This window comes from Scyliorhinus torazame, chromosome 5, assembly GCF_047496885.1.
Source record: "Scyliorhinus torazame isolate Kashiwa2021f chromosome 5, sScyTor2.1, whole genome shotgun sequence".
Lineage (NCBI taxonomy): Eukaryota > Metazoa > Chordata > Chondrichthyes > Carcharhiniformes > Scyliorhinidae > Scyliorhinus > Scyliorhinus torazame.
Genome location: NC_092711.1, coordinates 198,596,628 through 198,622,181, shown reverse-complemented (window position 1 = coordinate 198,622,181; position 25,554 = coordinate 198,596,628). Strand labels below are relative to the sequence as shown.

Here is a 25,554-nt window from a genome sequence, read left to right as displayed (position 1 = left end):
TCGACCAGTTTCGACCACACAACCTCGCGACCGCTTCGACAAAGGTGAAGGTCGACGGGCACGAGATATCCTGCATTCTGGACTCCGGGAGCACTGAGAGCTTCATCCACCCAGATACGGTAAGGCGCTGCTCCCTCGCGGTACACCCCGCTAACCAAAGAATCTCCCTGGCCTCTGCATCCCACTCCGTGGTGATCCGGGGGTACTGCATCGCCACCCTCACCGTCCAGGGCGTAGAGTTCAGCGGCTTCCGGCTCTACGTCCTCCCCAACCTCCGCGTTGCCTTGCTACTCAGATGGACCTCCAGTGCAACCCTCAGAGCCGAACACTGAAATTTGGCGGGTCCCTACCACCCTTTACTGTTTGCGGCCTCGCCACCCTTAAGGTCGACACGCCCTCCCTGTTTGCAAACCTAACCCCGGTTTGCAAACCCGTCGCCACCAGGAGCAGACAGTACAGCGCCCAGGACAGGACCTTCATCAGGTCTGAGGTCCAGCGGCTGCTGCGGGAAGGCACCATCGAGGCCAGCAACAGCCCCTGGAGAGCCCAAGTGATAGTGGTGAAAACTGGGGAGAAAAACAGGATGGTCGTTGACTACAGTCAGACCATCAATCGGTACACGCAGCTCGACGCGTACCCCCTCCCACGCATATCTGATATGGTCAATCAGATTGCACAGTACCAGGTCTTCTCGACAGTGGACCTGAAATCTGCCTGCCACCAGCTCCCATCCGTAAGGCGGACCGCCCATACACTGCATTTGAAAGAGACGGTCGCCTTTACCATTTCCTTAGGATTCCCTTTGGGGTCTTGGTCTTCCAATGGGAGATGGACCGAATGGTTGACCGGTACAGGCTCCGGGCCACTTTCCCGTACCTGGACAAAGTCACCATCTGCGGCCACGACAAGCAGGACCACGAAACTAACCTTTCCAAATTTCTCCACACCACCACACTCCTCAACCTAACTTACAACAAGGAGAAGTGTGTGTTCCGCACAAACCGATTAGCCATCCTTGGCTATGTAGTTCAGAACGGAGTTCTGGGGCCCGACCCCGATCGCATGCGCCCCCTCATGTAACTCCCCCTTCCCCACTGCCCCAAGGCCCTCAAATGATGCCTGGGGTTCTTTTCGTATTACGCCCAGTGGGTCCCAAACTATGTGGATAAGGCCCGCCCACTCATTCAATCCACCACTTTCCCCCTGATGGCCGAGGTTCACCAGGCCTTCAACCATATCAAAGCCGACATCGCCAAGGCCACAATGCACGCGGTCGACGAGACAGTTTCCTTCCAAGTCGAGAGCGATGCATCTGACGTTGCTCTGGCCGCCACACTCAACCAGGCAGGGAGGCCCGTGGCATTCTTTTCCCGCAGCCTCCATGCCTCCAAAATTTGGCACTCCTCTGTTGCAAAGGAGGCCCAAGCGACCGTTCAAGCTGTGCGACATTGGAGGCATTACCTGGCTGACAGGAGATTCACTCTCCTCACTGACCAACAGTCAGTTGCCTTCATGTTTAACAACACACAGCGGGGTAAGATCAAAAATGATAAAATCTTGAGGTGGAGGATCGAGCTCTCCACCTACAATTACGAGATTTTGTATCGCCCCGGTAAGCTCAACGAGTCCCCCGATGCCCTGTCCCGAGGTACATGTGCCAGCGCACAAGTGGACCAACCGTCCGGACCCTGCACGACGATCTCGGTCACCTGGGAGTCACCCACTTTTACCACTTCATTAAGGCCCGCAATCTGCCCTACTCCATCGAGGAAGTCAGGGCTATCACCAGATACTGCCAGGTCTGCGCGGAGTGTAAACCGCACTTCTACCGGCAAGACCGTGCGCACCTGGTGAAGGCCTCCCGCCCCTTTGAACGCCTCAGCGTGGACTTCAAAGGGCCCTTCCCCTTCGCCGTCCCATGCCCCGATATGACGTCTGCCACCATCATCAAAGCCCTCGACACCATCTCCGCTCTGTTCGGTTTCCCCGCCTACGTCCACAGCGACCAGGATTCCTCATTTATGAGCGAGGAGCTGCGCCAGTACCTGCTCAAAAGGGGCATTGCCTCGAGCAGGACGACCAGCTACCCCAGGGGAAACGGGCAGGTGGAGCGGGAGAATGGGACGGTCTGGGACCTCCCGCTGGCAGGAGGTCCTCCCCGACGTACTTCACTCCATTCGGTCGCTCCTGTGCACCGCGACCAACAAAACCCCCCATGAATGTGTCTTTGCCTTCCCCAGCAAGTCCACCTCCAGGGTTTCGCTCCCAACGTGACTGGCAGCTCCAGGACCCGTTCTCCTCCGCAAGCATGTGCGGCTCCACAAGGCGGACCCGTTGGTTGAGAGAGTACAGCTACTCCATGCGAACCCGCAGTACGCCTATGTAGCATACCCCAACGACCGCCTATACACAGACTCCATCAGGGGTCTGGCACCAGCTGGGTCCCCACACACCTCCCTCCTTGCCCTGGCACCATCCTCCCCTCCCCGTTGCACCCCACCGCAGCCCCCGCTCCAGGACAATCCGTCCTCCCCTTGCTCCCACCGGGGATGAAGAGGATTTTGACGGTCCCGGAGTCACCGAAGACCGAGCCGACGCCTGAGTCGCCACCAGCACTGCGGCGCTCTCAACGACAGCTCAAGGCACCCGATCGTCTAAATTTGTAACATTCTCTGTAATTTTAAAACCAATCCGTATGTATATAGTTTTCCACCACCCCCGCTGGACTCATTTTTAACAGGGGGTGAATGTCGTAGTCACCACTGTTGTATTATATTGTATATACTATACTGCATACGAGGGTATTACGGTAAGGCCCCTGCACTACAGATACGGGGGTAGATCCCTGCCTGCTGGCTCCGCCCAGGAGGTGGACTATAAATGTGTGTGCTCTCCAAACAGCAGCCATTTTGTAAGCTGCTGTAGGAGGCCACACACCTCTGTGTAATAAATCCTCGATTACATTCTACTCTCGTCTCGTCGTAATTGATAGTGTACCAAGGGCCGAGCTCTCACAGTGCAGACACCAGCTGCACCTCCACCTCATAACGGCAGGACCGCATCAGACCCGTTCTCAGGTGAGGGCAAGATGCCACTTGGGCACCTGGAAATCTGCTGACAGAGCCGCCTGGAAACTCCCAGCAAAACCCACCACAAATGACACTTAAAATTTTTTCCATTAGATCACGCCCAATGGGTTGAAACTAATGGAACTGAGGGGTTCCTTGTGGGGGGTTCCTTCAGTTAGGGGTTCCCTGTGGGGGTGTTCCTTTCGTTAGGCCGTCCCTGTGGTGAGGCCCTCTAATTTAGGCACAGGTCACTGCTGTTCTTTCCAGGAATAGACACATAGGGCGGGGTTCTCCGTTGCCCAACGCCGATATCGTAATCGACGATCGGGCAGAGAATTGGCTCCGACGCCAAAATCCGGGCTGGTGCCGGTTTGACGCCGGTCAGCCGTGTTCCGTCCCCTCAGAAATGGTGTTGGTGTGTCATCGGCAGTCGCTCCCATGATGCTCCGCACCTGATAGGTCAATTTCTCGATGGCGTGGGACACATGTGGTCTCAGCAGTCTTTGCATAGCCGCCACACTCAGCCAGTATCCATGCCGCTGGCCGGGGGGGGGGGGGGGGCGGGGGGCTTCCGTGATGGCTGGGAGGACTGGTGGGGGTGGCCAGGGGGTGGCCTGTGGGGCCGCGGATGGTGGGTTGGGTCAGCACACAGCTGGCCCATGTTGTACGGCGTGACCACTGCAGGTCGGCGGCGTGCACATGCGCGTCCAAGGACCCAGCCATTCTCCGGCCGTTTCCGGCGCAGGAGACGGGAGTTTCACCCGGTGCTGCTGCTAGCCCCTCCCCAGTCCCGGAATCGGTGAGGGGCTGGCGGCAATTTTTCAGTCATGGAGCCCCCGCGTATTCTCAGTTCGTGCCAGCACTTAGTCGCTGAAATGGAGAATCCAGCCCATGGTGCTTCCAATTGTAATTTTGTTGTTTGCTGCTCCTGTCTGCACTGCTCTCTAGGTTCCAGACAGGGCTCTTTTTTTTTTAAGGGATCCCTCTATTTAGAGGATCCCTTTAGTTAGGGGGCTGCTGAGGAGGGTCCCACTTGTTAGGGGGTCTCTGTGGGGAGGGGGGGGCGGGTTCCTTTAGTTAGGGGTTCCCTGTGGAGAGTCCCTCTAGTTAAGGAGTCTCTGTGGAGGGTTCCTTAAGTTAGGGGGTCACTATGGGGGATTCCTTTGTGAGTGTGCCTGTGGGGGGTCCTCCGAATAAGGGGGTCCCTGTGGGGATGGGGAGTCTCCCTATTAAGGGGCTCACTATGGGAGGTCCCCCCAACAAAGAGTCCCTCTGTGGGGGTCTCCCTAGTTAGGGGGTCCTGGGGGAGTGGGGTGGGGTGTTTAGCTTTCTGGGTTGCTGTAGAGTAAAGGAGACAAGAGTTCTGCTTCTCCACGAAACACCTTTATTGGAATTCGCCGACCACCCGCCGAGTTGGAGAATCGGCGCGGCACCGCATCAATCACGCCACGCCGCCCACACGCCGGGATGCAATTCTTCCGCAATGTGGAGAACCGGCACCATTGGCGCAGGCGTGGTCGACGCGGTGCCGGTCAGGGTATGCGGCGACTCTCCAGCACGGGCCAGCGTGCCGATCTCGCCCGCGCCGGGGAGAGGGGGGTCCGGCCCCGGAGGGGGGGGGGGGCTCCGTAGTGGCCTGGCCCGCGATCGGGGCCCACCGATTGGCAGGCCAGCCTCTTTGCCCCCCAACCTCCTTTCCTTCACGCCGGCTCCTGTAGCCATGCGCCATTTGGCGTCAGAGCCGCCGCGGGGAAGAAGGCCACTGCACATGTGCTAGTTGGCGCCGGCACAACTGCACATGCGCTAGTTGGCGCCGGATCCCGCGGCGCCGGGTTCACGCCGGGATCAGCAGCTGGGGCGGCGGAGGCCACTCCAGCGCTGTCCGAGCCCCCTGTGGGCCGCAGAATGGGGTCCCGGTACGGGTGCCGACGTCGGAGTCAAACACTCCCGTTTTTACTCTGGCGACGGCACTTAGCCACCCATTGGGAGAATCCCGTCCCTTATTTCTTTGATCCAACTTCACACACAAATCTCCACGAACAAATATTGCCACCTGTAACCTCTTTGTGTATCAGTGACTTCTATTGGATAATTGACATCAAATTAGTATTTAATTGGAATGTGTGTTAGCCGATTCCTAATAGGGGGTACGGGTGGGTCACTTGGGGGAAGGGGGGCAGCCAGAAAATCCAGGGTTGGGGGGGCTGCTTTGCAATGCGGGGATGGGGTTAATTTGCAGTGCTGGAGGCTGATGATTGGCCGAGGGACTTCACTATTGGGTTGCCGATCAAAATGGCGGCACGCTATATAGGGAATAGCAGTCCCTGTGTATATTATAGGGAATAGCAGTCCCTGTGTATATTATAGGGAATAGCAGTCCCTGTGTATATTACAGGATATAGAAGTCCCTGTGTATATTACAGGGAATAGCAGTCCCTCTGTATATTATCGAGATTACCTGCCCCTGTGTATATTATAGGGAATAGCAGTCCCTCTGTATATTCTAGGGAACAGCAGTCCCGGTGTATATTATAGGGAATAGCAGTCCCTGTGTACATTATAGGGAATAGCAGTCCCTCTGTATATTATAGGGAATAGCAGTCCCTGTATATGTTATAGGGAATAGCAGTCCCTCTGTATATTATCGAGATTACCTGCCCTAGTGTATGTTATAGGGAATAGCAGTCCCTGTCTATATTATATAGGGAATAGCAGTCCCTGTGTATATTATCGAGATTACCTGCCCCTGAGTATATTATACGGAATAGCAGTCCCTGTGTATATTATACGGAATAGCAGTCCCTGTGTATATTATAGGGAATAGCAGTCCCTGTGTATATTATAGGGAATAGCAGTCCCATTGTATATTATAGAGAATAACAGTCCCTGTGTATATTATACAGAATAGCAGTCCCTGTGTATATTATAGGGAATAGCAGTCCCTGTGTATATTATAAAGAATAGCAGTCCCTGTGTATACTATAGGGAATAGCAGTCCCTGTGTATATTATAAGGAATAGCAGTCCCTGTGTATATTATAGGGAATAGCAGTCCCTGTGTATATTATAAGGAATAACAGTCCCTGTGTATATTATACAGAATAGCAGTCCCTGTGTATATTATAGGGAATAGCAGTCCCTGAGTATATTATAAAGAATAACAGTCCCTGTGTATATTATACAGAATAGCAGTCCCTGTGTCTTTTATAGGGAACAGCAGTCCCTGTGTATATTATAGGGAATAGCACTCCCTCTGTATACTATCGGGAATAGCAGTCCCTCTGTATATTATAGGGAATAGCAGTCCCGGTGTATATTATAGAAATTACCTGCCCCTGTGTATACTTGGAAGGGAGCAGTCCCTGTGTATATTATAGGGAATGGCAGTCCCTGTGTATATTATAGGGAATAGCAGTCCCTGTGTATATTATAGAAATTACCTGCCCCTGTGTATACTTGGAAGGGAGCAGTCCCTGTGTATATTATAGGGAATAGCAGTCCCTGTGTATATTATAAGGAATAACAGTCCCTGTGTATATTATGCAAAATAGCAGTCCCTCTGTATATTATAGGGAATGGCACTCCCTCTATATATTATAGGGAATAGCACTCCCTCTGTCCCAGGTTCGATTCCCGGCTTGGGTCACTGTCTGTGCGGAGTCTGCACGTTCTCCCCGTGTGTGTGTGGGTTTCCTCCCGGTGCTCCGGTTTCTTCCCACAGTCCAAAGATGGCAGGTTAGGTGGATTGGCCATGCTAAATTGCATTTAGTGTTCAAAATTGCCCTTAAGTGTTGGGTGGGGTTGCTGGGTTATGGGGATAGGGTGGAGGTGTGGACCTTGGGTAGGGTGCTCTTTCCAAGAGCCGGTGCGGACTCGATGGGATGAATGGCCTCCTTCTGCACTGTAAATTCTATGTAAATTACCTGCCCCTGTGTATATTATAGGGAATAGCAGTCCCTGTGTATATTATTGGGAACAGCAGTCCCTGTGTATGTTATTGGGAACAGCAGTCCCTGTGCATATAGGGAATAGCAGTCCCTGTGTATATTATAGGGAATAGCAGTCCCTGTGTATATTATAGGGAATAGCAGTCCCTGCGTATGTTATAGAAATTACCTGCCCCTGTGTATATTATAGGGAATAGCAGTCCCTGTGTATATTATGGGGAATAGCAGTCCCTGTGTATATTATCGAGATTACCTGCCCCTGTGTATATTATAGAGGAAAGCAGGCGCTGTGTTTATTAGAGAGGATAGAAGCCCCTGTGTATATTATAGAGGATAGCAGGCATTGAGTACATTACGGGAATAGCAGTCCCTGTGTATATTACTGTCAATTACAGCCTATTCTCTTTGAAAATGAATAGAAGCTTTGCAGATCAAAGGATCGGAGGGGTCTAAAGCCTTGTGATGTAGTTTGGCTTTCTATAAAGTAACAGCTGCTGCTTTCTACACCTCTGTCTGAGGCAGCACGTGTAAGGGACAGATGAATGAAAAAGCAGTGATTTGTCACTGTTTCTGCCTGCACTGCTCTTTAGCTTCCAGGCAAGGGTGACTGATTGGGTGGTAGTGGTGGGGGTAGGATGTGCAATGCGGGGGTGAGGGGGCCAGCCGGTGGACCCTGGTATTGGGCCTCTCTGCTCAAATGGCGGCCTGATAGCTGTATGTGGAACGGAATCCCTTGAGCTCCCTGCCATCAAGAGATTTGATTGGCAAGGAAGAGTGAATCACTCCCGAGTGCCGCTTCTCGTGTCAATGCAAACCAGAAGCGATTCAGTTCTGGTAGGAGAACATAGGGCTGGATTCTCCATTTCAGCGGCTAAGTGCCGGCACCAGCGGAGCATGTGCAGTCTTTTACAACGATAAAATCAGCATGAAACCCTCACCGATTCCGGGACTGGGGAGGGGCTAGCACCTGCTCCGAGTGAAATTCCTGCTTCCCGCGCTGAAAACAGCCAGAGAATGGCTGGGCCCCTGGCCGCGCATGTACACGGCTGACAACCTTCAGCGGTCGCGCCGTCCAACAAGCGTGGCCATGCGTGGACCCGACCCACCTTCCACAATCCCACAGCGTAACCCCTGGCCAGCCCCCACCAGTCCCTCCCAGCCATCGCGGAAGTCCCTTCCTGCCAGCGGCATGATCACGGCCGAGTGTGGCGCCGCCGGACACAGTCCGCAGCCACCACGCCGGATTCCCACAGCGGAGACCACACGTGTCCCGCGGCGTCGGGATCTCGGCACATCGGGGGCGGAGCTCGCGGGAGGGCCTGCCAATGCTGTTGTAATTGCGCACGACGCGATGCCGCTATTTCCGAGGGGGCAGAGCATTGCTGACCATGTCAAACTGGTGCCAGCCCCGATTTGGGCATCGGAGTTGATTCTCCGCCCGATCGATGAATACGTGATCGGCGTCAGGCTACGGAGAATCCCGTCCATGGACTCCCACATGAATAATTGAGCCCCATGTTAGTGAAGTGTTTGGTGTGATGCAGCTCATCAGGTTTGAAATCTGATTTTTTTTTTAATTCTCTGTTACCAATGCGGTTTTCCTCTATTCCAGGCTGATATTTTTTCTTTCTTGACAGGAGCCTGGGAGATCAATCCTGTGGACCTAACGTTCCTGAGGGAGCTGGGGAATGGTCAGTTTGGTGTTGTGAAACAAGGGAAATGGCGGGGACAGTACGAGGTGGCCATCAAAATGATCAAAGAGGGTTCAATGTCTGAGGACGACTTCATCGACGAGGCTGAAACAATGATGTGAGTAAAATATATCAGGAAAGTCAAGGACTATGAGATTCTAAGCTGTCAGTCTGTCAGCTCAGGATAGGTACTGTACCTTCCTGAGGAGTGTTCAATAGGATGGTACAGAGGGAGATTTATCCCTTTACACTATCCCCATCAAACACTCCCAGAACAGGTACAGCACGGGGTTAGATACAGAGTAAAACTCCTTCTACACTGTCCCCATCAAACACTCCCAGAACATGTACAGCACGGGGTTAGATACAGAGTAAAGCTCCTTCTACATTGTCCCCATCAAACACTCCCAGCAGATACAGCACGGGGTCAGATACAGAGTAAAACTCCTTCTACACTGTCCACATTACACACTCCCAGGACAGGTAAAACACAGGGTTTGAGACAGAGTAGTATAGAGGGAACTTACTCTAATTCTAACTCTGTGTATACCTGCCCTGGGAGCATTTGTTGGGATCAGTGTAGAGAGAGCTTTACTCTGTATCTGACCCGGTGCTGTACCTGCCTGGGAGTGTTTGATGGGGACAGTGTAGAAGGAGCTTTACTCTGTATCCAACCCCATCTTGGACCTATTCTTGGAGTATTTGAAAGGACAGTGTATAAACATAAAAACATAGAAAATAGAAGCTGGAGGAGGCCTTGCGACCATTCGTTCGAGCATGCTCCACCATTCATTATGATCATGACTGATCATTAATACCCTGATCCCACCTTCCCCCATATCCCTTGATCCCTATAGCCCAAGAGCTATATCCAACTCCTTCTTGAAATTACACAACGTTTGGCCTCAGTCACTTCCTGTGGCAGTGAATTCCACAGATTCGCCACTCTCTGGGTGAATAAATTTCTCCTCCGCTCAGTCCTAAAAGATTTACCACTTATCCTCAAAATATGACCCCTAGTTCTGGACTCCCCCACCATCAGGAACATTCTTTCTGGATCTATGCTGTCTAACCCTTTTTGAATTTTGAAAGTTTCTATGAGATCCCCTCTCTCTCTTCTAAACTCCAATGAATATAATCCAAACCAATTTAGTCTCCCCTCATATGACAGTCCCACCATTCCAGGATTCTACGTAGTAAATCTTTGCTGCACTTCCTCCATAGCAAGACCATTCTTCCTCGGATAAGGACACCAAAACTGCGCACAATACTCCAGGTGTGGCCTCACCAATGCTCTATACAATTGTAGTAAAACGTCTTTACTCATATATTGAAATCCTCTTGCTATGAAGGCCAACATACCATTTGCCTTCTTTACTGCCTGCGGTACCTGCATGCTTGTCAGCGACTGATGCACCAGGGCACCAAGGTCTCACTGAGTATCCATCTCTCTCAATTTACACCCAATCAAATAATAATCTTATTTTTGCTACCAAAGTGGATATCCTCACATTTATCAACATTATATTGCATCTGCCATTTCATATAGTTCTACTAGTTACATCTTCAAAGAGTTCTAGTAGATTTGTCAAGTATGATTTCCCTTTCAAAAATCTTTGTCTGATTACACCACTGCTTTCCAAATGCTGTGCTATGAAATCCTTGATGTGGAGATGCCGGCGTTGGACTGGGGTGAGCACAGTAAGAAGTTTTACAACACCAGGTTAAAGTCCAACAGGTTTGTCTCGATATCACTAGCTTTCAGAGCGCTGCTCCTTCCTCAGGTGAATGAAGAGGTATGTCCCAGAAACATATATATAGACAGATTCAAAGATGCCAGACAATGCTTGGAATGCGAGCATTAGCAGGTGATTAAATCTTTACAGATCCAGAGATGGGGTAACCCCAGGTTAAAGAGGTGTGAATTGTCTCAAGCCAGGACAGTTGGTAGGATTTCACAGGCCAGATGGTGGGGGATGAATGTAATGCGACAAGAATCCCAGGTCCCGGTTGAGGCCGCACTCATGTGTGCGGAACTTGGCTATAAGTTTCTGCTCGGCGATTCTGCGTTGTCGCGCGTCCTGAAGGCCGCCTTGGAGAACACTTACCTGGAGGTCAGAGGCTGAATGCCCTTGACTGCTGAAGTGTTCCCCGACTGGAAGGGAACACTCCTGCTTGGTGATTGTCGCGCGATGTCCATACATTCATTGTCGCAACGTCTATGGTCTCGCCAATGTACCACGCCAATGGTGGTACATTGGCGAGACCATGCAGACGCTGCGACAACGAATGTACGGACATCGCGCGACAATCACCAAGCAGGAGTGTTCCCTTCCAGTCGGGGAACACTTCAGCAGTCAAGGGCATTCAGCCTCTGATCTCCGGGTAAGCGTTCTCCAAGGCGGCCTTCAGGACGAGCGACAACGCAGAATCGCCGAGCAGAAACTTATAGCCAAGTTCCGCACACATGAGTGCGGCCTCAACTGGGACCTGGGATTCATGTCGCATTACATTCATCCCCCACCATCTGGCCTGCGAAATCCTACCAACTGTCCTGGCTTGGTACAATTCACACCTCTTTAACCTGGGGTTACCCCATCTCTGGATCTGTAAAGATTTAATCACCTGCTAATGCTCGTATTCCAAGCATTGTCTGGCATCTTTGAATCTCTCTATATATATATATATTTCTGGAACATACCTCTTTATTCACCTGAGGAAGGAGCAGCGCTCCGAAAGCTAGTGATATCGAAACAAACCTGTTGGACTTTAACCTGGTGTTGTAAGACATCTTAATGAAATCCTTGATAATTGACTCCAGCAACTTCCCTACTACCGACGTTAGGCTTATTGGTCTATAGCTCCCTGTTTTCTCTCGAACTCCCTTTCTGAATAGCGGGGTTATATTAGCTACCCTCCAATCTGTAGGAACTATTCCATGGGGCAGCACGGTAGCCTTGTGGATAGCACAATTGCTTCACAGCTCCAGGGTCCCAGGTTCGATTCCGGCTTGGGTCACTGTCTGTGCGGAGTCTGCACGTCCTCCCCGTGTGTGCGTGGGTTTCCTCCGGGTGCTCCGGTTTCCTCCCACAGTCCAAAGATGTGCAGGTTAGGTGGATTGACCATGATAAATTGCCCTTCGTGTCCAAAATTGCCCTTAGTGTTGGGTGGGGTTACTGGGTTATGGGGATAGGGTGGAGGTGTTGACTTTGGGTGGGGTGCTCTTTCCAAGAGCTGGTGCAGACTCGATGGGCCGAATGGCCTCCTTCTGCACTGTAAATTCTATGATAATCTATGATAGTCCAAAGAATTTTAGAAAATGACCACCAATTGGATCTACTATTTATAGGGTCACTTCCTTATGTACTCTGGGATGAAGATCATCAGGCCCTGGAGATTTGTTCGCCTTCAATCCCATTAATTTCTCCAAAACCATTTCTTTACGAATATTGATTTCCTTCAGCTCCTCACTAAAACTTGTGTTTCTCAGAACTTCCGGTACATTATTCATGCCTTCCTTTGTGAAGACAGAAGCAAAGTCCGAATTTAGATCCTCAGCCATTTATTTGTTCCCCGTTATGAATTCCCCTGTTTCTGAATGTAAGGGGCCTACATTCGGTTTTATCAATTTTCTTCTCTTTACAAACCTGTAGAAACCTTTACAATCAATTTTTATGTTCCCTGCTAGTTTATTTTCAAATTTCTCTAATTTCCTTTGGAAGTCATGGTTTGGCCACAATTCCCTTTCTACTCATGCTCCAAATAAGGATAAACAACTTTTGGAGTTCACTTATTCGTTCCTTGAATGCCTGCCTTGCCTGTCCTTCCTTTCAGTAATGTTTCCCAGTCCGCCGTAGCCAGCTCATGCCTTACATCATCATTGTTAGCTTTATTAAGGGCTCAGAAGAGGGAGCTTTACGCTGTATCTAATCCTGTGCTGTACCTGTCCTGATAGTGTTTGATGTGCCAAATGTGCATTAATATCTCTGGGCATGTTTGATTTTGTGTTGGATGCTGTGAGGGACAAATAAATGTGGGCCGAGTGTCACCTGACCTGGGTCACCTGACCTACCGTGTGCAACACGGTAGCCTAGTGGTTAGCATTATGGCTTCACAGCGCCAGGATCCCAGGTTCGATTCCTGGCTTGGGTCACTGTCTGTGCAGAGTCTCACGTTCTCCCCGTGTCTGCGTGGGTTTCCTCCCACAGACCCGAAAGTGTTATTAGGTAATTTGGACATTCTGAATTCTCCCTCTGTGTACCCGAACAGGTGCCGGAATGTGGCGACTAGGGGCTTTTCATTTCATTGTAGTGTTAATGAAAGCCTACTTGTGACGATAAAGATTATTATAAGTGATCTCCTGCTCTGTATCTGTGTTTTATTAGGAAATTGAAACATGACAAGTTGGTGCAGTTATACGGTGTCTGTACAAAACAACGACCAATCTATATCGTCACTGAGTTTATGTCAAATGGTTGTCTATTGGATTACCTGAAGAAATATGGGAGAAAACTCAGCAATTTGCAACTTCTGGAGATGACAAAGGATGTGTGCGAAGCCATGGCATACCTGGAGTCACATAGATTCCTGCACAGAGACCTGGTAAGGACAGAGAGATCAGCATCCTGTTACACTGCACACTCACTGTGATGTGGGATCAAGTCTGGCCTTCAACCTTTACCTCATTGTCACTGTGACTCTGGTGAGTCCACAAGCAGCCAAATATCCATTAGTACACACCCAGAACCCAATAGAGAGTCACACAGAGTCACTTAATAAATACCAGCCAAGATTGTGATTTATCTTTATTCTTCCAAGCTGTGTGGGCATCACTGGCAAGTGCCAGCATTCGTTGCCCCTCCCTAATTGTCCTTAAACTGAGAGGCATGCTAGGCGGGCAGTTAAGAGTCAGCCAGATTGCTGTGAATCTGGACACACTGTGGCCAGGCCCACCAGGTAAGATCTGGACAGCAGATTTTCTTCTCGAAAGGGCATTACTGAACCAGATGTTTTTTTCTGGCAATGGTTTCCTGGTTATCCATTAGAATTTTATGGAGTTCAAGTTCCATCATCTGCTATGGTGGGATTGAAACCCAGATGTCAAGGGTTTTACCCTGGGTTTCTGGATTACTGGTCCAGTGACAATCGCCTGTGTCACTCCTCCCCAGTTGTAACTTTTGACTCGCAAACCTGGTAGGCCTTTGTGAGATTCTAGATTGCTAGCAGTGAATCATAAACTTCCTTAATGCTTTCTAATTAAAGGGGCAGATCATTAACGGTCTGAAGGGGAAGAAGTGTGGCCTTGAGGTCAACCGGGTCCTGATAGTGGTGGGCCTGGTGTTTGCGGTTCCATTGTGGTGGAGACAGGGGAATCTGAACACAGCAGAGTGGTGGGCCTGGAGAGGAGCTGGGCCTCAACTGGTCAACAGCAAATACGTTTTAGTGTTGGCAAATTGAAGATTATCCATATTGTAAGTAACACTCGGAAGGTCTGCATGGATTGGCTAGGACTCTCCATTACTCGGCCAGGCCTTTGCATTACTCGCCCAGGACGTGGGTAGGCCAGGTCTCTGGATTGCTATGGATTATAGGCACATGGATCACATCAGAATGACAGGGAGTGGGATAGCTTGATCTTGGTTTCAGACAAAGTTCGGCACAACATCGAGGGCCGAAGGGCCTGTTCTGTGCTGTCCTGTTCTACTAGGCCAGGCCCCTGGATTACTAGGCCAGGCCCCTGGATTACTAGGCCAGGACCCTGGATTACTAACGAGGACTCTGCAGTGACCAGCTGCACGGCCACATTTGATTAGGAGACACAGCTCCGATATCTAACCCATTCTGTTCCTTGTCTTATCACCTCAGGCTGCCAGGAACTGCCTGGTCGATGAGGCAGCGACTGTGAAAGTATCGGACTTTGGTCTAAGCAGGTGAGAATTAGTTTATGTTGAAACTGTTTCATTCCAGTAATATTGTTTTTGGAATAGATCACCTGAAATGGCTGGGCACTTTATAAAGGAGATTGAGACAGCACCCAATTCACCATGGAAACATTGGCCCATTCCTGATTTGGGTTTGTGTGAGCAGTTTGGGTTGGTTTGGGTGGTTTGTGTTGGTGTGGATAGTTTGTGTTGGTGTGGGGTGTTTGTGTTTGTGTGGGTAATTTGTGTTGTTGAGAGGTTGTGTTGGTGCGGAGGGTTTGTGTTGGTGTGGGGTGTTTGTGTTGACGTGGGAAGGATTGTGTTGGTGTGGGTGGTTTGTGTTGGTGTGGGTGGTTTGTGTTGGTGTGGGGGGTTTGTGTTTGTGTGGGTAATTTGTGTTGTTGAGAGGTTGTGTTGGTGCGGAGGGTTTGTGTTGGTGTGGGGTGTTTGTGTTGACGTGAACAGGATTGTGTTGGTGTGGGTGGTTTGTGTTGGTGTGGGTGGTTTGTGTTGGTGTGGGTGGTTTGTGTTGGTGTGGGTGGTTTGTGTTGGTGTGGGTGGTTTGTGTTGGTGTGGGTGGTGTGTGTTGGTGTGGGTGGTTTGTGTTGGTGTGGGTGGTTTGTGTTGGTGTGGGTGGTTTGTGTTGGTGTGGGTGGTTTGTGTTGGTGTGGGTGGTGTGTGTTGGTGTGGGTGGTGTGTGTTGGTGTGGGTGGTGTGTGTTGGTGTGGGTGGTGTGTGTTGGTGTGGGTGGTGTGTGTTGGTGTGGGTGGTGTGTGTTGGTGTGGGTGGTGTGTGTTGGTGTGGGTGGTGTGTGTTGGTGTGGGTGGTGTGTGTTGGTGTGGGTGGTGTGTGTTGGTGTGGGTGGTGTGTGTTGGTGTGGGTGGTGTGTGTTGGTGTGGGTTATTTGTGATGGTGTGGGTTATATGTTTTGGTGTGGGTTATATGTTTTGGTGTGGGTGGCGTGTGTTGGTGTGGGTTATTTGTGTTGGTGCGGGTGGTGTGTGTTGGTGTGTGTTATTTGTGTTGGTGTGGGTGGCGTGTGTTATTTGTGTTGGCGTGGGTGGTGTGTGTTGGTGTGGGTTATTTGTTTTGGTGTGGGTTATTTGTGTTGGTGTGGGTTATTTGTGTTGGTGTGGGTTATTTGTGTTGGTGTGGGTGGTGTGTGTTGGTGTGGGTTATTTGTTTTGGTGTGGGTTATTTGTGTGGTGTGGGTGGTGGTTTGGATTATTTGTGTTGGTGTGGGTTATTTGTGTTGGTGTGGGTGGTGTGTGTTGGTGTGGGTTATTTGTTTTGGTGTGGGTTATTTGTGTGGTGTGGGTGGTGGTTTGGATTATTTGTGTTGGTATGGGTTATTTGTGTTGGTGTGGGTTATTTGTGTTGGTGTGGGTTATTTGTGTTGGTGTGGGTGGTGTGTGTTGGGTGGGTTATTTGTGTTGATGTGGGTGTTGTGTGGGTTATTTGTGTTGGTGTGGATGGTATGTGTAGGTGTGGGTTATTTGTGTTGGTGTGGATGGTGTGTGTTGTTGTGGGTTATTTGTGTTGGTGTGGGTGGTGTGGTGGTTGTTTGGGTTATTTGTGTTGGTGTGTGTGGTGTGTGTTATTTGTGTTTGTGTGTGGTGGTGTGTTTAAGTATAATCACACCCACCAAAAGATATTTGAGGGATTACAATTCCTTTTGCAGGGTTTCTAGCTTGGCACTGCAGTGCAGTGCAGGGGCACAGCTACACTGTTGGAGATGCCATATTTCAGATAAGATATTAAACTGAAGCCCCATCTGCTCTTTGTCAGATGTAAGAAAAGCCATTGGACGTTTTTGAGAACAGCAAGGGCATTCAGGCCAATATTTATCCCTCCGATAACGTCAGTAAAATATGTTTAATCATTATCACACTAATGTCTATGGGATTTTGCTGTGTGGTAATTGACTGCAGCTTTTCAAAAGTACTTCAGTGGCTGTAAAGCAATTCAAGACATCATGACATTGTGAAAGATGCTATAAAAATGGGTGTTTTCTTTATTTTGGGGTCTATTTATACAGTCGGCATGTGCAGGTGAAGTCTGAAGCCTTAATCTCAGGGTGATGGTACTATTTCTATTAGGTATGTCCTCGATGATGAATACACGAGTTCACAAGGTTCCAAGTTCCCTGTGCGATGGTCTCCACCCGAGGTTCTGAACTTTGCCCGATTCAGCAGCAAGTCTGACATATGGGCCTTTGGTGAGTACGAATCTCTTTGGGAGTCACTGCGGTAGACTCTCAGCTAATATTGACACTAACAACACTGTTACGGCTGGAAGGAGGTGCTGGGTGTTGTGGTTTTAGAAGAAGGGCTCCAGTTTACATCAAACGTTAAACCAACACAAATAACTGGTTTAGAACCACCTGTTCTTTGGCTGCTGCCTATAAGATTAGGGATCTAAAATGGAATTGACAGTGCCATACACACTTCTGATGTAAAGCGTTTTGAGCACCTTTTGATAAGGACATTACGAATTCAGGTAATGCTGGAAGTTTTTCATACGTTTACACAACTAAACATGGGCTAAACTGCATGAAGACCCTTCTACTCCACCAACACTATGTAAAAAGATCACCAATTACCTCCAGGTTAGTTGCTAGCTGAGTTCTTCTGGCTGGTGTGGCAATTTGATGTTTTTTTGGGTGCTTTCCATCATTACTTCAAGCTGCAGAGGTCTGCAAGGCGCGTTGTGTTAGATGCTGTAGTCTCAGCCTCGGCTGCACCAATAGACCTTCCTCTGGGAGTTGAGCATGTCTGGGTGAATGAGAAGAGGTCACACAGAACATGGCAAGTCATTGGAAGAGGGAGGTGGAACGGGAGAGGGCTTTCAGCAGGAGACCATATTACCCAGGATGGTTCAGGAGATATTTGCATCATTGCACAGTTTCCAGTCCATAAAGAAGGATTGAGGTTCCCTGTTCAAAGAGAGATCCTCCTGCCAAAGAGCAGGTGAGGTGAGGTTTGCGGACGTCCCCATGGTACAGTGTGCCACTGACTGTGTGAACATAGATTTGTCAGTGCCAAATGCCAGCTCTGCCATGCCCTGGCACTGACAAGGATTTCACCTCGACAGTGTACAGCTGATGTATGACTGCGTACAGATCAGGTTGATGCCTGGACTTCTGGCAAGATGCCTTCATTCTGCGGCAGTCCACTGTGCCAACTGGAGTTCAGACTCCACTGCAAACCCGAAGATGGCTACTGGCGACGAGGGCGATCTGCTGACATGACTCATTATCCCGGTTCACAAGAATACATACAGTCAGAGCAGGCTGTCACATGAAATGTGACAGAGCAAGACCACTGATATCCTGAAGTAACAACTCCACTCTCTGGATGTTCCTGATGGATGTGGCGCTTTTGATTTGTCATGGTGTGGTGCATGTTACACAGACTGAATCTGCACAGCAACAGTCTGAACCTGCACAGGAACCATAAGACCAGAAGACATAGGAGCAGAATTAGGCCACTTGGCCCATTGAGTCTGCTCCACCATTCAATCATGGCTGATATTTTCTCATCCCCATTCTCCTCCATTCTCCCCATAACCCCTGATCCCCTTATTAATCAAGAACCTATCTATCTCTTGTCTTAAAGACACACAGTGAATTGGCCTCCACAGCCTTCTGCGGCAAAGATTCACCACCCTCTGGCTGAAAAAAAATCCTCATCTCTGTTTTAAAGGATCGTCCCTTTAATCTGAGATGGTCCTCTGGTTCTAGTTTTTCCTACAAGTGGAAACATCCTCTCCACGTCCACTCTATCCAGGCCTCGCAGTATCATGTATGTTTCAATAAGATCCCCTCTCATCCTTCTAAACTCCAACGAGTACAGATCCAGAGTCCTCAAATCCAGAGACCCAGAACTTCTCATACGATAAGTTCTTCATTCCAGGGATCATTCTTGTGAACCTCCTCTGGACCCCTTCCAAGGCCAGCACATCCTTCCTTAGGTACGGGGGCCAAAACTGCTCACAATACTCCAAATGGGGTCTAACCAGAGCCTTATACAGCCTCATAAGTGCATCCCTGACCTTGTATTCTAGCCCTCTTGACATGAATGCTAACATTGCATTTGCCTTCTTAACTGCCGACTGAACCTGCACATTAACCTTAAGAGAATCGTGAACAAGGACTCCCAAGTCCTTTTGTGCTTCTGCTTTCCGAAGTATTTCCCCATTTAGAAAATAGCCTATGCCTAGATTCCTCTTTCCAAAGTGCATAACCTCACACTTTTCCACATTGTATTTAATTTGCCACTTCATTGCCCACTCTCCTAGCTTGTCCAAGTCCTTCTGCAGCCCCCTTGCTTCCTCAATACTACCTGTCCCTCTACAGATCTTTGTATCATCTGCAAACTTAGCAACAGTGCCTTCAGTACCTTCTTCCAGATCATTAATGTATATTGTAAAAAGTTGTGGTCCAACACAGACCCCTGAGGCACACCACTAGTCACCGGCTGCCATCCTGAAAAAGACCCCTTTATCCTCACTCTTTGCCTTCTGCCAGTCAGGCAATCCTCTATCCATGCCAGGGTCTTACCCTTAACACCATGGGCTTTTAACTTATTTAACAGTCTCCTATGCGACACCTTGTCAAAGGCCTTCTGGAAATCTACATAAACCACGTCCACTGATTCTCCTTTGTTTAACTGCTTGTTACCTCCTCAAAGAACTCTAACAGATTTGTTAGACACGACCTCCCTTTGAGAAAGCCGTGCTGACTCAGTCCTATTTTACCATGCATTTCCAAGTGCTTCGCGATCTCATCTTCAATAACAGACTCTAAAATCTTACCAATGACCGAAGTCAGGCTAACCAGCCTATAATTTCCCATCTTCTGCCTCCCTCCCTTCTTAAACAGTGATGTTACATTAGCCACCTCCCAGTCCTCTGGGACTCTTCCTGCCTCCAATGATTCCTGAAAGATCATCACTAATGCCTCCACAATTTCCTCAGCTATCTCTTTTAGGACCCTGGGGTGTAGTCCATCTGGTCCAGGTGACTTATCCACCTTCAGACCTTTCAGTTTCCCCAGAACCTTCTCCTTAGTAATGGTCACTGCACTCACCTCTGCCCCCTGGTTCCCCTGGAGCTCTGGCATCCCACTGGTGTCTTCCACCGTGGAGACTGATGCAAAGTAACTATTCAGTTCGCCTGCCATTTCTTTGTTTCCTATTATTACTTCTCCAGCCACATTTTCTAGTGGTCCAATGTGTCTATTTTTGCCTCTCTCTTACCTTTTATATATTGAAAAAATCTCTTTCTATCTTCCTTTATATTATTAGCTAGCTTGCACTCGTACTTCATCTTCTCCCCACTTATTGCTTTTTTAGTTGTCCTCTGCTCGTTTTTAAAGGCTTCCCAATCCTCTGGTTTCCCACTAATTCTCACCACTTTGTATGCTTTTTCCTTAGCCTTTATGCTGTCCTTGACATCCCTCGTCAGCCATGGATGCCTTGTCCTCCTCTTAGCATATTTCCTCCTCCTTGGGATGAATTTCTGTTGTGCCTCCCTAATAACCCCCCAAAACTCCTACCATTGCTGTTCCACTGTCTTCCCTGCTAGGCTCCTTCTCCAATCAACTCTGGCCAGCTCCTCCCTGGTCTGAACCTGCACGGGACCAATCTGAACCTGCACGGGACCAGTCTGAACCTGCACGGGACCAGTCTGAACCTGCACGGGACCAGCCTGAACCTGCACGGGACCAGCCTGAACCTGCATGGGACCAGTCTAACGTGCACGGCAAAAAGCCAAGATGGTGCTCCTTCACTCTGAGCACACAGACATTGGGTGTTTTTTGTTTATGCTGTGACGGAAGTTGTAAGATATCTATCAGCAGAATCTACATCAAGATTTGGTCCTCAGATAATCTCAGAATTGACCTCCACTTTTACAATGGAAAAAGCAGATCCCAAACTCTGTGCAAAGCCCTGTGTCATGTTGGTGCCATACTCATCCATGTTCTGTCAGTAGCAAGGTTTCAAGAGGATAGAAATAAAAAATTCTGGAAATACTCATCAGATCAGTCAGCAGCTGTGGAGACGGAAACATTAAGGTTTCAGGTTCATGAACTTTCCGAGCTGGAAAAAATTAAAACTGTTAGCAGTAGCTAAATAGACAGGATGGAATATTAAAGGGTACGAGGAATAGAATATAGAACATAGAACGTACAGTGCAGAAGGAGGCCATTCAGCCCACGAGTCTGCACCAACCCACTTAAGCCCTCACTTCCGCCCTATCCCCATAACCCAATAACCCCTCCTAACCTTTTTGGTCACTAAGGGCAATTTATCATGGCCTATCCACCTAACCTGCACATCTTTGGACTGTGGGAGGAAACCGGAGCATCCGGAGGAAACCCACGCAGACACGGGGAGAACGTGCAGACTCCGCACAGACAGTGACCCAGTAGGGAATCGAACCTGGGACCCTGGCGCTGTGAAGCCACAGTACTAACCACTATGCTACCATGCTGCCCATGGCACCTCATGAATGAGGTGGAGAGTGGCATTCGACTGAGTGGAATATTAAAGGATGTGGGAGGGAGAGGAACAGTGGGATTAGATTTGGTGGGATATTATTTTTTAATTTATTTTAAAAAATTTAGAATACCCAATTCATTTTTTCCAAAGGGGCAATTTAGCGTGGCCAATCCACCTTCCCTGCACATCTTTGAGTTGTGGGAGCGAAACCCACACAAACACGGGGAGAATGTGCAAACTCCACACGGACAGTGACCCAGAGCCAGTATCGAACCTGGGGCCTTGGCGCCGTGAGAACAAAGAACAAAGAACAAAGAAATGTACAGCACAGGAACAGGCCCTTCGGCCCTCCAAGCCCGTGCCGACCATACTGCCCGACTAAACTACAATCTTCTACACTTCCTGGGTCCGTATCCTTCTATTCCCATCCTATTCATATATTTGTCAAGGTGCCCCTTAAATGTCCCTATCGTCCCTGCTTCCACTACCTCCTCCGGTAGTGAGTTCCAGGCACCCACTACCCTCTGCGTAAAAAACTTGCCTCGTACATCTACTCTAAACTTTGCCCCTCTCACCTTAAACCTATGCCCCCTAGTAATTGACCCCTCTACCCTGGGGAAAAGCCTCTGACTATCCACTCTGTCTATGCCCCTCATAATTTTGTATACCTCTATCAGGTCGCCCCTCAACCTCCTTCGTTCCAGTGAGAACAAACCGAGTTTATTCAATCGCTCCTCATAGCTTATGCCCTCCATACCAGGCAACATTCTGGTAAATCTCTTCTGCACCCTCTCTAAAGCCTCCACATCCTTCTGGTAGTGTGGCGACCAGAATTGAACACTATACTCCAAGTGTGGCCTAACTAAGGTTCTATACAGCTGCAACATGACTTGCCAATTCTTATACTCAATGCCCCGGCCAATGAAGGCAAGCATGCCATATGCCTTCTTGACTACCTTCTCCACCTGTGTTGCCCCTTTCAATGACCTGTGGACCTGTACTCCTAGATCTCTTTGACTTTCAATACTCTTGAGGGTTCTACCATTCACTGTATATTCCCTACCTGCATTAGCCCTTCCAAAATGCATTACCTCACATTTGTCCGGATTAAACACCATCTGCCATCTCTCCGCCCAAGTCTCCAGACAATCTAAATCCTGCTGTATCCTCAGACAGTCCTCATCGCTATCCGCAATTCCACCAACCTTTGTGTCGTCTGCAAACTTACTAATCAGACCAGTTACATTTTCCTCCAAATCATTTATATATACTACAAAGAGCAAAGGTCCCAGCACTGATCCCTGTGGAACACCACTGGTCACAGCCCTCCAATGAGAAAAGCATCCCTCCATTGCTACCCTCTGCCTTCTATGGCCTAGCCAGTTCTGTATCCACCTTGCCAGTTCACCCCTGATCCCGTGTGACTTCACCTTTTGTACTAGTCTACCATGAGGGACCTTGTCAAAGGCCTTACTGAAGTCCATATAGACAACATCTACTGCCCTACCTGCATCAATCATCTTAGTGACCTCCTCGAAAAACTCTATCAAGTTAGTGAGACACGACCTCCCCTTCACAAAACCGTGCTGCCTCTCACTAATACGTCCATTTGCTTCCAAATGGGAGTAGATCCTGTCTCGAAGAATTCTCTCCAGTAATTTCCCTACCACTGAAGTAAGGCTCACCGGCCTGTAGTTCCCGGGATTATCCTTGCTACCCTTCTTAAACAGAGGAACAACATTGGCTATTCTCCAGTCCTCCGGGACATCCCCTGAAGACAGCGAGGATCCAAAGATTTCTGTCAAGGCCTCAGCAATTTCCTCTCCAGCCTCCTTCAGTATTCTGGGGTAGATCCCATCCGGCCCTGGGGACTTATCTACCTTAATATTTTTTAAGACACCCAACACCTCGTCTTTTTGGATCACAATGTGACCCAGGCTATCTACACCCCCTTCTCCAGACTCAACATCTACCAATTCCTTCTCTTTGGTGAATACTGATGCAAAGTATTCATTTAGTACCTCGCCCATTTCCTCTGGCTCCACACATAGATTCCCTTGCCTATCCTTCAGTGGGCCAACCCTTTCCCTGGCTACCCTCTTGCTTTTTATGTACGTGTAAAAAGCCTTGGGATTTTCCTTAACCCTATTTGCCAATGACTTTTCATGACCCCTTCTAGCCCTCCTGACTCCTTGCTTAAGTTCCTTCCTACTTTCCTTATATGCCTCACAGGCTTCGTCTGTTCCCAGCCTTTTAGCCCTGACAAATGCCTCCTTTTTCTTTTTGACGAGGCCTACAATATCACTCGTCATCCAAGGTTCCCGAAAATTGCCGTATTTATCTTTCTTCCTCACAGGAACATGCCTGTCCTGTATTCCTTTCAACTGACACTTGAAAGCCTCCCACATGTCAGATGTTGATTTGCCCTCAAACATCCGCCCCCAATCTATGTTCTTCAGTTCCCGCCTAATATTGTTATAATTAGCCTTCCCCCAATTTAGCACATTCATCCTCGGACCACTCTTATCCTTGTCCACCAGTACTTTAAAACTTACTGAATTGTGGTCACTGTTACCGAAATGCTCCCCTACTGAAACATCTACCACCTGGCCGGGCTCATTCCCCAATACCAGGTCCAGTACCGCCCCTTCCCTAGTTGGACTGTTTACATATTGTTTTAAGAAGCCCTCCTGGATGCTCCTTACAAACTCCGCCCCGTCTAAGCCCCTGGCACTAAGTGAGTCCCAGTCAATATTGGGGAAGTTGAAGTCTCCCATCACCACAACCCTGTTGTTTTTACTCTTTTCCAAAATCTGTCTACCTATCTGCTCCTCCATCTCCCGCTGGCTGTTGGGAGGCCTGTAGTATACCCCCAACATTGTGACTGCACCCTTCTTATTCCTGATTTCTACCCATATAGCCTCACTGCCCTCGGAGGTGTCCTCTCGCAGTGAGGTAGCAGTGCTAACCACTGTGCCACCGTGCTGCCCAGATTTGGTGGGATATTAAACGGTGTGGGAGTGAGAGGGAAAATGGGATTAGATTTGGTGCGATATTAAAGGGTGTGGGAAATGAAAGGGAAAGTGGGTGGGAATGAGAGGGGAGAGTGGGGTTAGGCTGGGTGGATAGTGTGGAGAGGTACACCGATCCAGGCTTATTGGACTGAGGCTTGTTTTGGTGCTGCATCATGTTTTTTTCAATATTGATTCAAAGAGAAGTGACCCAGGAGGTAAAAAGTGGTAGTTAAAGGGCTACTGGACCAAACTGAGTGAGGGAAGAGGGATGTGTTTTATTGAGTTGTCATTAGTTCCACTGGTGTCTCTTCTTGCTCTCTGTGTATTTATTGATGTCTTTATTCCTTGTACAGGGGTCCTGATGTGGGAGACCTTTGCTTTGGGGAAAACGCCCTACGAGAGATTCAGTAATGCAGATGTTGTGGATCATATACTCCAGGGTCGGCGCCTGTATAGACCCCAGCAGGCCTCCGAGAATGTCTACAACATCATGTATAGCTGCTGGGAGGATGTAAGTCTCTTACATTTTTATGGTCTAACCTCTCAGAAAGGAAATTTGATGGCTGTCAGAGTACCCTGAAACCTACTTTTTGTTTGTTGTGACTCATACGAAGCACTCTCATCTGAGTTAGAGGCTTAAAGTTCAAGTCACACGCCTTGTAACATGACCACAATATCCAGGCTGGCACTCTGACTGCAATGCCGAGGGAAAGCTGCAGTGTTGGAGGTATAGAGCGGGGATTGGGCCGAGGTAAGGTGGTCGTTCGAAGGGTCAGTGCAGACTCGATGGGCCGAATGGCCTCCTGTACTGCAGTGATTCTATGTACCGTGTTGTGGGCAGATGTTGAACGTTGGCCCTGTCTGCCCTTTCAGAATGACGTGAAGAGCCCATAGCACTGTTTTGAAGAGAACATAGAACATACAGTGCAGAAGGAGGCAATCTAGTCTGCTCCGAACCACTTAAGCCCTCACTTCCACCCTATCCCCGTAACCCAATAACCCCTCCTAACCTTTTTGGACATTAAGGGCCATTTAGCATGGCCAATCCACCTAACCTGCGCAACTTTGGACTGTGGGAGGAAACCGGAGCACCCGGAGGAAACCCACGCAGACACGGGTAGAACGTGCAAACTCCGCACTGACAGTGGCCCAGGGAGAAATCGAACCTGGGACCCTGGCGCTGTGAAGCTACAGTGCTAATCACTATGCTACCGTACTGCCCTAAGGAGAGCCTTAAGAAGGAGAGCTTTCCCCCAATATCCTGGCCAATATTTATCCCAACAACACTATCTGCTCATTGTCATAGTGCTGTTTGTGGGATATTGCTGTGCACACATGGCTGCTGCATTTCCTACAACAGTGACTGTACTTCAAAAGTATTTCATTGGCTGAAATAGTCTTCCCGAGGTCC

General features: G+C 49.1%; 1 protein-coding gene across 1 annotated transcript in view; it reads left to right on the top strand.

Annotated features, from left to right (window-relative positions):
- btk (Bruton agammaglobulinemia tyrosine kinase) overlaps positions 1-25,554 on the top strand; it is a 141,124-nt gene that overhangs the window by 106,831 nt on the left and 8,739 nt on the right. The window contains exons 12-16 of the mRNA XM_072504968.1: positions 8,652-8,823; positions 13,091-13,307; positions 14,571-14,635; positions 16,726-16,844; positions 24,497-24,654. Of these exons, the coding sequence (XP_072361069.1) occupies positions 8,652-8,823; positions 13,091-13,307; positions 14,571-14,635; positions 16,726-16,844; positions 24,497-24,654 (731 nt within the window). The remainder of the gene's footprint in view (positions 1-8,651; positions 8,824-13,090; positions 13,308-14,570; positions 14,636-16,725; positions 16,845-24,496; positions 24,655-25,554) is intronic.